This window comes from Cetorhinus maximus, chromosome 16, assembly GCF_964194155.1.
Source record: "Cetorhinus maximus chromosome 16, sCetMax3.hap1.1, whole genome shotgun sequence".
Lineage (NCBI taxonomy): Eukaryota > Metazoa > Chordata > Chondrichthyes > Lamniformes > Cetorhinidae > Cetorhinus > Cetorhinus maximus.
The window spans coordinates 16,054,912-16,070,903 of NC_135894.1; the positions used below are offsets into that span (position 1 = coordinate 16,054,912).

The 15,992-nt window shown below is 46.4% G+C and overlaps 1 protein-coding gene across 4 annotated transcripts in view; it reads left to right on the forward strand.

Annotated features, from left to right (window-relative positions):
* Window positions 1-15,992, forward strand: part of LOC144691377 (E3 ubiquitin-protein ligase Midline-1) — a 372,887-nt gene that overhangs the window by 226,278 nt on the left and 130,617 nt on the right. For 3 of the 4 annotated variants that reach the window (XM_078559416.1, XM_078559415.1, XM_078559417.1), the window contains exon 2: window positions 11,355-12,070. In XM_078559416.1, the coding sequence (XP_078415542.1) occupies window positions 11,411-12,070 (660 nt within the window). In that variant the 5' untranslated portion in view covers window positions 11,355-11,410. Of the gene's footprint in view, window positions 1-1,359; window positions 1,490-11,354; window positions 12,071-15,992 lie in introns of those variants that run through there. The other variant, XM_078559414.1, reaches the window with a different exon arrangement.

A 15,992-nucleotide genomic window follows, 5' to 3' on the forward strand; every position in this document is an offset into this window, starting at 1 on the left:
ACTGTGACACACTCTCGGGGTTTAGTCTGGACTGAGACACACTCTCGGGGTTCAGTCTGGACTGTGACACACTCTCGGGGTTCAGTCTGGACTGTGACACACTCTCGGGGATCGGTACAGACTGTGACACACTCTCGGGGTTCAGTCTGGACTGTGACACACTCTCGGGGTTCAGTCTGGACTGTGACACACTCTCGGGGTTCAGTCTGGACTGTGACACACTCTCGAGGTTCAGTCTGGACTGTGACACACTCTCGGGGTTCAGTCTGGACTGTGACACACTCTCGGGGTTCAGTCTGGACTGTGACACACTCTCGGGGTTCAGTCTGGACTGAGACACACTCTCGGGGTCCAGTACAGACTGTGAAACACTCTCGGGGTTCAGTCTGGACTTTGACACACTCTCGGGTTCAGTCTGGACTTTGACACACTCTCGGGGTCCGGTACAGACTGTGACACACTCTCGGGGTTCAGTCTGGACTGTGACACACTCTCGGGGTCCTGTACAGACTGTGACACACGCTCGGGGTTCAGAATGGACTGTGACACACTCTCGGGGTTCAGTCTGGACTGTGACACACTCTCGGGGTCCTGTACAGACTGTGACACACTCTCGGGATCCGGTATGGACTGTGACACACTCTCGGGGTCCGGTATGGACAGTGACACACTCTCGGGGTTCATTCTGGACTGTGACACACTCTCGGGGTTCAATCTGGACTGTGACACACTCTCAGGGTTCAGTCTGGACTTTGACACACTCTCGGGGTTCAGTCTGGACTGTGACACACTCTTGGGGTCCGGTATGCGGGGGTTTATTGTGCTATGTCACTATGGGCTATTATACACTAGATAGGGTTTCACTAGTGGCTGAATCATTCTATATGGTTTCACTATGGACTGCTCCACACTGTAGAATTTTGGGCGATGTCATGGTTGTGCTCAGTAAATTGATATTTGTTCGTGGGAAACAAATTTTCTCCCGTTGGAAGCTTGGAAATCATAGGCCCTGTTTTCTGCAGAGTATTTAATTACATCATAGGTTTCTCCATTTCTCCCTGTCGTGCCTGAAAATGAAAACTCCAGCAATCCTGATGACAAGAAGTTATTGTTCAGGAGACGTTCTTGAGGAGAATTTGATCCTCCTTGTTTATTCAGCTGAAACAAGAGACAGAAAGCAGAGACTGAGCTAGAGAGTGAGTGGCAGACTGGCTGATGAGGTCCCCGCCCAGCCCTCCCCTCCGTGCCACTCTTCGACGGAGGTGGTTTTAGGTGGAGCTGGTTTTCCTGTCATTGTAGAACACTGTAAATCCGATTTTCCTGTTGTGTTTCAGACTTGCCTAGTAGTTTAGTGGAGAATGGGCTGTGGATCACTCGGGCTAAAGGCAGCTAGACAACGGGCTGCTGAAACTTCCAGTTTGATAGTGTTATGATGGTGACCCTAATCCCAGCTATGTCCAGACAATTCGAACCGGGTTGGAATCCACTGGTGGGTATCAGATGGCTACTTGTTAATGCTGATGGCCAGGGGATTGGCTGAGTCAGGCTGTTGGGCAGTTCTACCTTGCACAGTCAGGAGAACAATCAGACTAGTTTTTTTTAACTAAATTTCACTGTCGGAATATATTCAGGACAGTGGATGAATTGCTTTCTCAATCATTCGTTCAGTATTGGCTAGCAATTTAAGTCTGATGCTCCTGGGTCTATAGTTGCTACTGTTTGCAAAGTTACTTTCTTTGCCATGTATCTTATGTTCCTGTTATACAGTGAGAGACCCCATTGGCAAATCAAACTGCAGACAGTTTTCCTTGGATAGGAATTGCCTTTCCTTTGGGAAATGTCCAGTGATCCATGGTTACTGGAGCTTGCTGGTAAACACACCTTGTCTGATTTATTTGTGAAGCCCCAGATTTTTGATCAGCGCAATTGGCTGTAATCAGCGCTTGCTCTTTTTAAAACAGAGACTTCATGCTCCATTTATTGGGCTGTTTATGGCTGGGTTCAGTGAGGGATATTTTGTGTTCGGAATGAGCTTAGGAATCTCATTTGCTGCTCAGTGAGTGTGGGGCTGAAACAACGAGGATTGAATTCTGAACGGGCTTGGCTACAAGGACTTGATAACGATGCAACGATCGCACTAGAAGTTTTAATCCTTGGTTTTGGATTGCCTCAGCGATTAACTTCCAGTTGTCTCCATAGCTACTGTGTCAGAGGTGGTAGCAAAAACTGATAGACAATTCTAACACCTGAGTGAGATTACTGTCGCAGAATCATTCCCAGACATTCACTATTCTACGTGTAATCTCAATAGAGAGAAACCGCTTATATTTATGTAGCGCCTTTCACATCCGCAGGGACATCCCAAAATGCTTTACAGCCAGTGGTGTACGTTTTTGAAAAGTCATCATGGCTGTAAAGAGGAAACAGCAGCCAATTTATGCACAGCTAAGGCCTCTCAAACAACTATGGCCAGGTAATCTGTTTTGGTGATGTTGGTTGAGGGACAGATGTTAGCCAGGGGATCCTGCCCTTCTTTGAAATGGTGCCGTGGGATCTTTTATGCCCACTTGACAGGTCAGGTGGGGCATTGGTTTAACATCACACCCTAAAAATGGCACCTTTGACAGTGCAGCTCTCCCTTAGTACTGTGAGTATCAGCCTGGGTATGTGGTCAAGTCTCTGGAGTGGGACTTGAACGCATGGCTAATGGGCTCAGAGGTGAGAGTGTTACCACTGGGTCAAGATATATATTATTAAGAAGCATCTGCTTTTCCATCTGTCATCATTTCTACTCTCTGATTGGTCCCTTACCTGAATCAACATACCAGTACTACACATTGAGGCTTAGTTTTACAGTTTGTATTGTTGCTAAATACAGTGCGTCCCCTAAAGGCTATAAATGCTGGGGGTCAATTAGTGCTTGCAAGTCTGAGATTGAAAGGTGTTTGCTAAGGGTATCAAGCGATGATAGGCAGATAAGTGGAGGTGAGTGCGAGATCTGCCATAATCTAAAAGAAGGCCAGCATCAGTCTTTCAAGAGTGTAGTAGAGCTGGGAGGAACATTCCTGCTGGCCCCTGGCTCTGTGGAAAGATAGGTTGAAAAATTGCACTTACCTTGAGGCTGCAATAAGTAGTGCATATTCAAGTGGCCTAATGCCTGTTTAAGGTGGCTGCTCAAGATGCCTGAACACTGGTCCAAGGCCAAATATGGCATCCAACTTATTTCAATCACCTTGGGGTGCAGAACATAGCTCCATGAAATTGGTCCTTTTTGCCTCTTTCCATGGCCCAGAAACAAGGGTCAATATCTACCCAATTGTATTATTGGGGCTGCGTTTTTTTTTGAATTTGTGGATTACAGGTTATAAGAAGGGGGTTGAGTGTTATGGAGAGGATTCCGTTCCCAGAGGATAGTGGATTTGTATTCCTTCGAGCAACAGCTAGACCTGTTTTTGGCTGAAACAGAGATTAGACTGTACGAGAAATGGATACTGTCTGACATTAATCAGACTCAATTGAACAACTGAAGGGGGTCAGTGGTGAAATTTTCAAATTTTTTTGTCTCTGATTAATCTAGTAGATTAAGGCTCTGGGTAGAGATTGTCTTGACCTGATAAAGGACAGTCCAGATGTTCTAGCTGGTCTTTTCTGATCTGATGTTTGCTTATGTTTGTGTGTATTCTTTCTGAGTGAATTAATTTATCTTTACCGAGCTGAAGAATGCTCTTGCTGAGGAACGGGAATTGCTCAGTGTCAGAATCCTGCACTTGTGAGCTCCGATATCCACAGCCAAGTTTCCGTGAACAATGGCCTAGCAATCAACCTTGACCCCCTTTTGCAGAAGGATCCCCTGTGGTGTATGTACACCATTTCCATGTGATTTCAGTGAGTGGGAGTGCCAATTAGTGTATTGAATTGCGTGCAGTCTTGGGGCTGTGAGTTACCACGCCATAGGAAGCAGCCTAAAATGGCAGAAAACTCGCATCACTTGCAACCAGGGTTGCTAACTCTACTCAGATGGATTCCTGGAGGTTCTTGCCTCACTCAGTTCCTGCTGGCTCTGTTTAATCAACACCATTCTCCTCAGAGAGAATAAAAACAATTGCCGGTACTGTTCTTGGATCGATGCCACTTGAAATACCAGTAGGTGATTCGAATGAGTCTGTAGATTCCCACCCACTTGAAGCCTGACACTCGTTTCCTGGATAATGCTTGGTGCACAAATCAATGAACCAGTTTGATAGTGCGTGTAACTCAACCTGGCCTGGGTGTAGGATTGAAACAAACAGGGTCTGACCAGAGGCTGCACACACAATGTAGGAAAATTAGTCATTGAAAGTGAAAACAATGGGAATAAATCAAAATGTAATTTTTAAATTAAAAATTGATTATAATGTAATGTGCAGTGGCAGACTGATTGTTAAACCAACCTACTGGAAAGTTCAGATAGGTTGAGTGTCTGTTTGAGTGAAGTGGAATCTATCCTGTAATCCCAAGGAAATGCACATCACTTACCTCATTCAGACAGACTAGGCCCACATCCAAGCCTATAGAACATGCAAATGTGAATAGAGGTGCAGCTGGAGTGGGGCCAAATTGTGCTGGTTACCATGGGGCACTGATACACTTCCTGCTGCTTTGCCAGCCAGCATGAGAAAGTAAGACTTGTGTTAATATAGCCTCTTGCACAACCTCAGAACTGCCAATGAAGTGGCTTTGAAGTGTAGTCGCTGTTGTAATGTTATAAACGCAGCAACCAATTTGAGCATAACAAACTCCCACCAAACAACAATTAAATACATGTTCAGAATTTTTGATTAAAATAGAGAATACTCAGCAGGTTAGGCAGTATTTGTGGAGAGAGAAACAGAGATAACCAAGCGTCATTGACCAGAAACGATGTCCTGGATTTTGTGGTGGCAATGATGGTGAAACCATTAGCCTTTACCTTTACCATCATTGTTTTAGTCTTGACTCTCTGTGTTCCACTGACACTGCTAGCAACTTCACCAGTCTGCACATGCTCAGAACAATGTGAAGATCCAAAAAGTTGCTGTTACTTCTACACTTCCCTAGAGGGTGTGCTGTTGAGCCACCCCCTGTGCCCCCACCCCACCACCCCTCCAACTCCCACCCACCTCTCCAACTCCCACCCCCCTCTCCAACTCCCACCCCCAGACTGCCATCAATGGAAAATCAATTGAATTGAACTTCCACTCAACGCTGTTAGTCTCATTGTAAAAATGCGTAAGAAAGTTGAACATAGTTGACTGAGGTGTAACTGGGTTTCTAACAGCATACTAATTTCCTAATTACTGCTCTCACTGGCCCTGAGAAATTCATTTCATATTTGGAGAATGTCAAATTCTCTGTGATGATAACAAGGATACCACATTTTAATTTTTTATTAAGTTTATTTTTCTTTGTGATTAAGATATAATCTAAAATAATCACAATGATTTATTAAAGTCTCTGAAAATGTCTATCAAAGGTGAAGGATATTTAGGTACTTTTAACTTCCTTGTTTGTTGTGTGTGAATAGTTCAAGGTGATTGGCTGTTTGCTTGCTTGCTTCATTACTGTTGCTACACACCCGAGACATCCCATTGACCTCGGTGCCCCATTCAAACCAGCTTTGGGAAAGGGGGAAATCTCGCCACAGAGATTGGAGGTGACTCTGTCACATGAGCGGGGACATGTTAAAAATGAGTTTCAGCAGTTTTTATTTTTTTTAAATCACTGGTCGAAACCTCATCCCACCCGTGGATGAGGTTCGCAAAAAATGCAAAGGCAGCTTGGCCTATTCGCCCCCCCGCCAACGGTAAGGTTGGACAGGCAGGGAAAAATTAAATTAAATTGATTAATTAATGGGCTTAACAGCCCTCTTAATTGTCGGCAGCACGCTGACAACTCCCACGCCCGCCCGCCAACTGAAATATCGTGCGAGTGCATCATTGCACACTACTTTTCTCCCATTTGGGTCGGGCATGTGCCTGCCCGACAAGAGGAAAATTCTGCCCACATGTTTTTTTTAATTCATCGGATTTGGGTGTCAGCATTCATTGCCCATCCCTAATTCAGGGAACATTTAAGAGTCAACCACATTGCTGTGGGTCTGGAGTCACACATATCATACCAGACCAGGTAAGGACAGCAGATTTCCTTCCCTAAAGGACATTAGTGAACCAGATGGGTGTTTACAACAATCCGCAATGGTTTTGTGATCACCATCAGACTTTTAATGAATTCAAATTTCACCATCTGTCATGGTGGGATTTGAACCCAGGCCACCAGAGCATTACCCCAGGTCTTTGGAATACAGGTCCAGCAAAAATACCATTATGCCACAGCCTCCCTTGTGGGTATAGGTCCACCATAGTGTTATTAGGAAGGGAGTTCCAGGATTTTGACCCTGTTCCAAGTAAGGATGGTGTGTGAGTTGGTGGGGAACTTGCAGGCGGTGGTGCTCCCATGCAACTGCTCTTGTCCTTCTAGGCGATAGAGGGACACTGTTTGGACACTGCTGTTGAGGGAGTCTTGCTGAGTTGCTGCAGTGCATCTTTTGGATGGTGCACACTGCTGCTTCTGTGTCTTGGTGCTGGAAGAAGTGAATGTTTAAGGTAGTGAATGGGGTGCAGATCAAGTGGGCTACTTTGTCCTGGATGATCTTGAGCTTGAGTGTTAGTGGAGCTGCACTCATCCAGGAGAGTATCCTATCAGACTCCTGACTTAGTGCTTATGTGATCTTTCATATCCACCTGAAAGGGCAGATAGAGCCTCGATTTAAAATCCCATTCAAAAGATGGCACCCCTGAAGGTGCTGAACTCCTTTCAAATTGCACTAGAGTGTCAGCACAAGTCTCCATGGTAAGAAATGACCTCACAACCTTCTGACTGAGAGACAAGAGTTCTACCACTGAGCCACAGCTGACATATGCTCCTGTTTGCCAGTTTTGTGTGCTTCCATTTGGATGTGTCTCATACCCCACCTCCTTCAGGCATTCTCTCTGTCTCTTAAATACCTTTTTATTTTTTTGATAAATCTTATACTGCCTCCTAGGGCAGAATCCTCCATTTTGGAGACTAAGTCCGGTGGTGGGAGGGAAAGTCCAAAGGATTCCCGCTGGGCAGGGAAATGGCTGAACATTCGCGAACTTCTGCTTTTCAGCTCATTAATCATGCATCTTCGAGGAGCGCGATGAATTTTGTGACGAGCAAGCAGGAAGTGGCCCGCCCTACCATTACCTCATGGGGTCAAAGGTCTTGGCGTCATATTTAAATGGCACCTGGTCAGTCTTTCTCCTTTCCACAGACAATCTCTCAGTTATGGCCCCCCCCAAGACAGTCTTTCACCCTTGCCCTCTGGTCCTTTCTCTCTTTCCCTTTGCTCTGTTCGTCTGTATTATCGTCCAGTTCTGACAACGAGACTGAAAGCTTCAGTTCCTCCGCTCCCTCCACAGATGTGGTTTGACCTGTTCAGTCTTTGCAACATTTTCTGCCTAACTGAATAGTTCGCTCAGAGTGAAGTTAAAGAGTCAACGACATCGTTGTTTATTAATTGACATGATGTAGGAATTTTTTTACAATTTAGACGCTGTGGACCTGAGAACTCTGCTGTCACAACAAGTGTAGTAAATACGCTGTAGTACATCTGCCCAAGCAAGGATCTGCCCAATGCCAACAATGTTTAACCCAGTCAATCATTTGTTTCACTTTGTGAAAAGGGGCAGTTAATGGCTTGTGTCAGTTTTAATAAAAGATCACAGCAGCTAACAGCAAGATGGCAGAATTACCTTTCCCTGAAACATAAAGGATCTGTGCAGGGGTAATTTGCTGTGTGTTTGGCCTTTATTTGAACTGATGTTGTATGTACATATTAAGCATTTAGATTAACAAGAGAATGAGCCAGGAAATTCTCCCACAAGGGACTAACCAGTGAGTCATCCTCATGGTTCTCGCAAATGAACTATTTCTGTCGCCTCAAAAATTTGCTATTGGGCATGTTTTTCATGTTTATATGAGAAACATATTTCTTTTTATTCTGGCATCAATGAGATTTTGATGAAGGGGAGATGGTGGTGTAGTGGTAATGTCACTAGATTAGTAATCCAGGGGTCCAGGATAATGTTCGGTTGGGGGGACACGGGTTTAAATTGCACCAGGGCAGTTTGCAGAATTTAAATTCAATTAATAAATCTCGAATTGAAAACTAGTCTCAGTAATGGTGGCCGGGAAACTATCATCAATTGTTGCAAAGATCCACCTAGTTCACTAATATCCTTTAGGAAAGGAAATCTGTCATCTTTGCCTGTTCTGGCCTACACGTAACTCCAGACCCATAGCAATGTGGTTGACTCTTAACCATCCTCTGCAACGTGGCTTCAAAGCCATTCCATTCATGGGCAATTAGGGATGGGTAACAATTGCTGGCCTGACTAGCGACGCCCACATCCCATGAAAGAATATATTAGAAAAAAGGCACTTTCACTTAAACAACAACAACTTGTATTTATCTAACATTTTTAATGTAGTAAAAGATCCCATGGTACTTCACGGGAGCGTAATCAGACAAAAACTGACACCGAATTACATGGGACAGGTGACCAAAAGCTCAGCCAAAGCGGTAGGTTTTATGAAGCGTCTAAAGCTGGAGAGAGCAAGATGGAGAGACAGAGAGGTTTAGGAAGGGAATCCCTGAGCTTAGGCCCTAGGCAGCTGAAGGCACGGCCGCCAATGGTGAGGCGATGAAAACCGGGGATACGCATGAATACAAATTGGAAGATTGCAGCTATCCTAGAGGGTTGTCAAGGTCGGGAGGGGTGAGGCCATAGAGAGGTTTGAAACCAAAGATAAAAATCTTAAAATTTGAGGAATTGCTGGACTGGGAACCTAGGGTGTCGAGTTTGGAGCGAAAGTAAGTAAATGGAGTTAGGGTGAAGATGAGCCATGACCTGACTGACTGACTGGAGGGGCAGGATTAGGGGGCAGTATAACCTGTTCTTGTTCCTGAGAGGTAAGGGTCGATTATCTGAGCTTGCTGCTGCTGGTGGGAAGCTGTGTCCATATTGAGAAATCATTACTGAATCTGTGCAGCAAGACAAAGAGACTTTATTCGCCGGCGGTAGCGCATTTGTAAAATTACCCCTGTTGTGTTTTCGTCAGGAAGTGTTGAGCTTTTTGTTTGGGTGAAGGAGAAAGAGACAGGTATCAGGACGATGCCACTCGGATGATGCTTCATCGCTCTCTGAGTCAGCAACTCATAGGTTCAAGTCCCACTCCAGAGATTTGAGCATGCAACCCAGACTAACACCACCGTGCAGGAGTGAGGGAGTGCTGCACTGTCAGAGGTGCCGTCTTTCAATTGAGATGTTAAACCAAGGCCCCAGCTGCTCTCACTGGTGGCCAAAAAACATCCTTCGGCATTACTCAAAGAAGAGCAGAGGGGTTCTCCTCTGTGTTCTGGTCAATATTTATCCCTCAACCAACATCTCAAAACAAATGACCCTATCAGCATCTCCTTGCTGTTTGTGGGAGTGTGCAAATTGGCTGCTGCATTTCCTACATTAGAACCATGACTACACTTCAAATATAGCTGATTGGCTGTAAAAGACTTTGTGATGTCCTGAGATCATGAAAGGCATGATATGACTGCAAGCTCCCTCCCTCCCTCCCTTTTTTCATCCCTTCCTCCCTTCTTTCCTCCCTCCCTCCCTCCCTTCCTCCCTCCCTCCCTCCATCCCTTCTCCCATCCCTCCTCACGTCCAAAATTTGTCAAGTCTCACTTTGTGTAGGTGATGCCTCGTTTAAATTTTAAACCCCATCACACCTCGGCACTCAAAACGGCACAACGGAAATAACCGGTATTAATGTTGCGGTGCAGCTAGGGTCTTGTGGTGACTATCACTCCCTCTCTGTGTCAGAGGCGTGGTGACTATCACTCCCTCTCCATGTCAGAGGTGTGGTGACTATCATTCCCTCTCCATGTCAGAGGTGTGGTGACTATCACTCCCTCTCCATGTCAGAGGCGTGGTGACTATCATTCCCTCTCCGTGTCAGAGGTGTGGTGACTATCATTCCCTCTCCATGCCAGAGGTTTTGCTTTACAGTTCCAGTAAATTAGAGAGGGGGTTAGAGAGGGGCAGCTCACAGTAGATGAATCAAAAGTTATGCTTGGAGGATGAATTGAGGTTCCAGGAGGGGAGAGGAGTGTGTGAAAGTAACCCCAGTCTGCATACTGTTTAATACGCACAAAGTCTAGGCTGTCGCCCCCAGGGCACTTAAGCTGAGAAAATGATTTCGATTGGTGGGAGTGGCAAGTAAAGCCTGTTGCTCTGTTGACGATGTGATAAGTCAGACTGTGACAAGACAATCGGCGTGGCTCGTTTTAAGGCATTGAAAATTCAGATTCAAAACCTTCATTCTGCTGTTCCGTTCTTTACTGCAACACAGCCTCCCCAGCCCACCTCCCCGCCACCACCCCCCTTCCCCACAAAAACCCCTCAGCATTGTTTTAGAATGAAAACCGTGACCCTTTAACCCAGTAGCTGCTTTCATACCTTTACACAATGCTTGCAATGATCACTGTGTTGACCGTGCTTTTTGGTGAAGGGAAGGGTTGCCATGTACTTTCCCACAAAGGCGATTCTGCTCTAATGTGTTGTGTTTCCCTAAAAAAAAAGTCTTTCCAACCTCATTTCTAACATTGAAGGAAGTCGGTTGTAATTAATGATGCCCAGAGCTAGTTGGCTGTACGTGATTCCATTGATTCCTTTCTCTCTCTCAAGCTGTCTCTAGCTCGCTAATGAGTGTACAAAGCCCCACTAATGAAGCGGTGTTTGTTTTGGGAAAGGTTAGGAGGTCCCACGGCAGGCGAGGACCTCGGAGGGGGAGAGCGTGTGCAGCTGCACCCTCTGAGGCTGCCTCTGGTGACTGGGCAACACAGGCTTTGCTGCATCAGATGGTGGAGATACAGCATTTCTGCCTGACTGGGCTGTCTGCTCGCGGCAGGACCACGGCTCTCAAGTGGAGCACGGAGCAGGGGCTGTTGTGTGGCCGACTTTTGGGCCATGCTTTTTCTGACTGCGAGCGGCGGTGGGGCGAGCTGGCTATTACTGCTCCGATTCTCTGATGTTTCAGAGATCCGAATGCTTTAACCCCGTTTGGCTGCAGCTTGAAGCCCAGATGGGATGCGCTGGTGGGGCGGTCAGTAGACGTTAGTGTGAAATAGGCAGCACCCTGAGCAATGGGTCGCTGTAACAGCGTAAGTCGGCAACCTCCCTAAGCTGAGCAACCCCCACCCCCACCCCCCCCACACACACAATGTCGTCTAATCGAATCCTGTGTTGCCTTTCCAGATAGCTCACCAGCTTCCCTGGATTTTGCTTACGACACAGGATTGCTTTGCCTGAAGATGGAAACACTGGAGTCGGAACTGACCTGCCCTATCTGTCTGGAGCTGTTCGAAGATCCGCTGCTTCTGCCGTGTGCCCACAGCCTCTGTTTCAGCTGCGCTCACCGCATCCTGGTCTCTCACTGTGCATCGAACGAGAGCGTGGAATCTATTGCCGCCTTCCAGTGCCCAACGTGTCGTTATGTCATCGCCCTCAACCACCGTGGTCTAGAGGGGCTGAAGCGTAACGTCACCCTGCAGAACATCATCGACCGCTTTCAGAAGGCTTCAGTCAGTGGCCCCAACTCGCCAGGCGAGAGCCGCCGGGAGCGGCCCTTTGACGGAAGCGCCATGACGACAGCCGAGCGAATCCCGTGCCAGTTCTGCGAGCAGGACCCGCCGAGGGCGGCCGTGAAAACCTGCGTGACCTGCGAGGTCTCCTACTGCGACGGCTGCCTGAAGGCCACCCACCCCAGCAAGAAACCCTTCACCGGGCATCGGCTGATTGAGCCAGTCCCCGACTCACACCTCCGGGGCCTGATGTGCCTGGAGCACGAGAGCGAGAAGGTCAACATGTACTGCGTGACGGACGAGCAGCTAATCTGTGCCTTGTGCAAGCTGGTGGGGCGGCATCGAGACCACCAAGTGGCAGCGCTGGGTGACAGGTTTGACAAAATAAAGGTATGTGGCATGTGACCTTTCTACTCTTTATCTGACTGGGGGGAGAGGGAGCATTCTTAGATGGTGGAATATGTCAAGCGTTGTCTGCTTGCACTCCTGCGAAACGCTTTAGGATATTTCAATACACTGAAGGCGCTATATAAATGCAAGTTCACGTTGTTGTTGCACAATCAAAACTCTATACAGCTGACAGGTTTCATGCATCCAAAGTTGACATTTAATAAGAGGCTGTGACTGATGAACAAGCGCTTCCCTTAGTAATCCAGGAGGTGAAGGAAAAACTGAGAGTGAAACAGTCTGAAAGGTGCCCCATTCGGTAAAGAGAGTCCAGTCATTCAGAAAAACATTAGAATTTAACAGAAATAGGAAACAAATTTCAGTCCATCCCGTAGAGATATTCTTGCCCTGCAAAAAAATTAGCAATAAAGGAAATGACTGTATAGTACATATTATTTTAAAATAGGTTATGTTCTCGTATATGTAATTCCATAAGGAGGTTTATTTTTTAATTGCACAATGATAATTCATGCACTCATTTCTATCTTTTAGCTTTTTCGGTGATTAATCAAGCCACTTGCAATGGTTCAGTTCCTTCTCCATCTGTTCCATCTCCAAATTAGAGTCACCGCTATTTACACTGAGTGAAGGCATTGCAATCCCCTCAGTCTCTGGGTGTAAGGGTGACTCACAGCCACGCTCTGTTCCCCTGGTGGGTGACAGATTGCACACTGCACTGTCTCCGGTGGGCTTTAGCTACAGGCATCCAGACTGCGCTCAAAATTACATTGAACCACATTGAGTTGGCAGCACAGGGACAGGTCACTCAGCTGGTGCTTATTCTCCATAAGGGTCTCCACCCATCTATCTTGCTGGGTTCCCAATCACCCTGGTTTTGCTTGGAGACTCTCGGAAGCAGCAGTTCCTTTTCAGAATGCTGCTGCTGGCACTGTGAGCAAAAAGCTGGTTGTAACGCCCTTCACGTTATGCATTCCAGCCTGCAGTCTAGCCCTGCTCAGGGTGACTGAACACTGGGCCACTCACTACCTCTCCCCCAGTGGGTGGGGGACGTGGAGCAGCCGGGAATCAGCTTTGGGTGGGCTCCAGGAATCAGCTTTTGGGAAGATTGCAGGAATTGACTATTTGTGGGGGGGGCGGGGGGCTTTGAGAATCGGCTCCTGCGAGGGCATTGGTAATTGGCTACTAGGGAGACCTGAGGAGGTGGCAATTTGTGGGGAGTCAGGATTCAGGGAGTGATGGATACAGCGGAATTGGGCTAGGGATCGTGACTCAGTGAAAGATGGAGACTGGGGTCCAGAGACTCCTGTTGTCAGAATGTCAAGTGATCAAACCTCCGGGATTGCCTCCAAACAATGTTGGTAACTTTACCTTTCTTCATCTAATCCTATCAATATAACCTCTATTCCCTTCTCCCTCGTATGCTCATCTAGCTGTCCCTTAAATGTATCTAAACTATCTGCCTCAATCCTTGTGGAAACTAGTTCCATACAGAATCATAGAATGGTTATAGCACAGAAGGAGGTTATTTGGCCCATCAAGTCTGTGCTGGCTCTCTGCAAGAACAAATTGGCTAATCCCACTCCCCGGTCTTTCCCCGTAGACCTGAAGATTTTTTTCTCTTCAGACGCTTATCCAGCCCCCAGTTTGAAAACTCCGATATGAATTTGCCTTCACCAGCACATTCTCGCCATTCTCTGGGTAAAGTTTCTCCTGAATTCCCTATTGGATTCATTGGTGAATATTGATGACCCCTAGGTTTTCTGGTGGGCTAGAATACTCAGCTTTCTGAGTTGGTGAAAAATCCCCTTTAGGTAATGGGTAATCTGGCTGGCAGAAGCCCAGTGTGAACAGTGAGATGTGATACAGAGCCATGTAGACTTCAATGTCTCTGTGTTGCTCCTGAGAAATTGCATTGGGAGCCCTTTGTTGGGAAAATGAATTTTTAATATAATAGTCCAAGGTTTCAGATAGAGAGGCGCTGATTAATGTTCTTGGAGAGGAGTTCAGAAATTATGTTTTGTTAAGTGATGTGTGTCGTAACATCCCGTGGTATTAGGGTATACAGAATGCACTTGTTAAATCATTGGGCACTGGGAGTGGAGTGGGTGCTATTCAGAATCGGATCCCTAATGCTGGATTACTGCAATGCAAGAGCTGAGAGCCAGTTAGAGCTAAACGGCGAATCTTTCTTGTCAAGAATGTTCTTTCTTTGAGGGCATTATTCTCTTGCTGTGAGGCAGTGTGTATATGAATGGAGTTCCTATGTTAAGCAGCCAATGAGACTTTGCAGTGGAGTTGGTCTCAGGCAGGAGTGCCGAGTGGATGGTAGTGAACTAGCTGCCTGTTTCATACCCCATCAGCTTGTTTTTGGTCTTTGCTGGTTGGGTTTATATCTGGCTCCGGTCCCACCCCAGCATTGATGTCACCCTATGAAATGGCCTAGCAAGTCTCTCAGTTGCATCGAGCTGCTTCAAAGGAAAGACCACATGGACTGCAGCAGCTCAGGAAGTAGGCCCAGCACCCTTCAGGGAACATGAGGAAATAATGCCATCCTTGCCGACCATGTTCATATCCCAAGAATGAATAAAACAACTCATCTATCTCTGTACGTCCAGTTGCTTATCTTTCATTTCTTTCCCTCCCAACCCCTCTTTCCTTATCCTGGCCTCTCTCTCTCTCTCTCTCTCTATTTGCCCCCTCTCTGGCTTCACTATCTCACTGCCCCATTTTCTTTCTCATCTCTGTTCTCTATCCTAATTGTTTCTTATTTTTTACACTCTTTCCCTCTGTCACCTCAACCTATTTTCCTGCTCATGCCCTCTCCTGCTATCTTCTACCCCTCTTTAACCTGCTTTTTCTCATCCTCTCCGTGTGTCTCTCCCTCGAATAGCCTTTTCCAAGTTTCTGCCTTTAACCCTTCCCTCAACTTGATTTGAGTAATATATATGTTTAATGCCTTTCATAATCTCGGGACATCCCAAATGCATTCTAGCTAATGAACTTCTTCAGTACAGTGCAGTGATGAACTACAATGCTGTTCCAATGTCGGAATCATGGCAGCCAATTTGCACGCAGCTAGGTCCAAACCCAGCAATTAAATAAATGACCAGATCATCTACTTTAGTGATGTTGGTTGAGGGATAAACAGGACACCAGGAGAACTCTTCTTCTGTTCCTCAAATAGTATCATGGAATCTTTCACTGAGAGGGAAGACAGGGCCTCAGTTTGACGTCCTGTCTGAAAGACGGCACCTCCAACAGTGCAGCACTCCCTCAGCACTGCATTGGAGTGCAAGTCTGGATCTTGTGCTCAAGTCTCCAGAGTGGGACTTGAACCCACGATCTTTGGCTCAAGAGGTGAGAGTGCCTTAACCTACTGAGAGGCCACTGTACATTTGTCACATTCTTTCATGTTTCAGTATAGAGAGTTGGGCTGGGCGTTGGAAATAACCAGGAAAAATACATTTGGAAAATTAAATACAGAGGGTACGTCAGTACCATGAACCACATTGCCCATCTATAAATATGAATAGATTGAGTGCCATTGTCCACGTTCAGGAAACTAAAAGCTTTTTATGAAGCTGAGGTACATTTTTATGTAAGTGAAGACACTTTTACATATTAATTCATTATTAAGTATTTTCAGTTCTGACTAACAGCACTTTTGAAAAATGTAACATCTCCTGGGAGCTCATCCAGAGCTCATCCTTTTCTCAAGGGGAGAAAAAGTGCTTTTCTCAATGGTTCTAAATGTGATAGCCTCTGGCTCAGTGGAAACATTCTAGTCTCTGAGCCAGACAGTCCTAGTGAGGGGAGACTGGAGGTCTGACTCTGAATTCTGGGTTGACATCCAGTGGGATGCTCATGCCTGGTGGGTGTAGCTGCCCCTTTTCCTCTCATCATT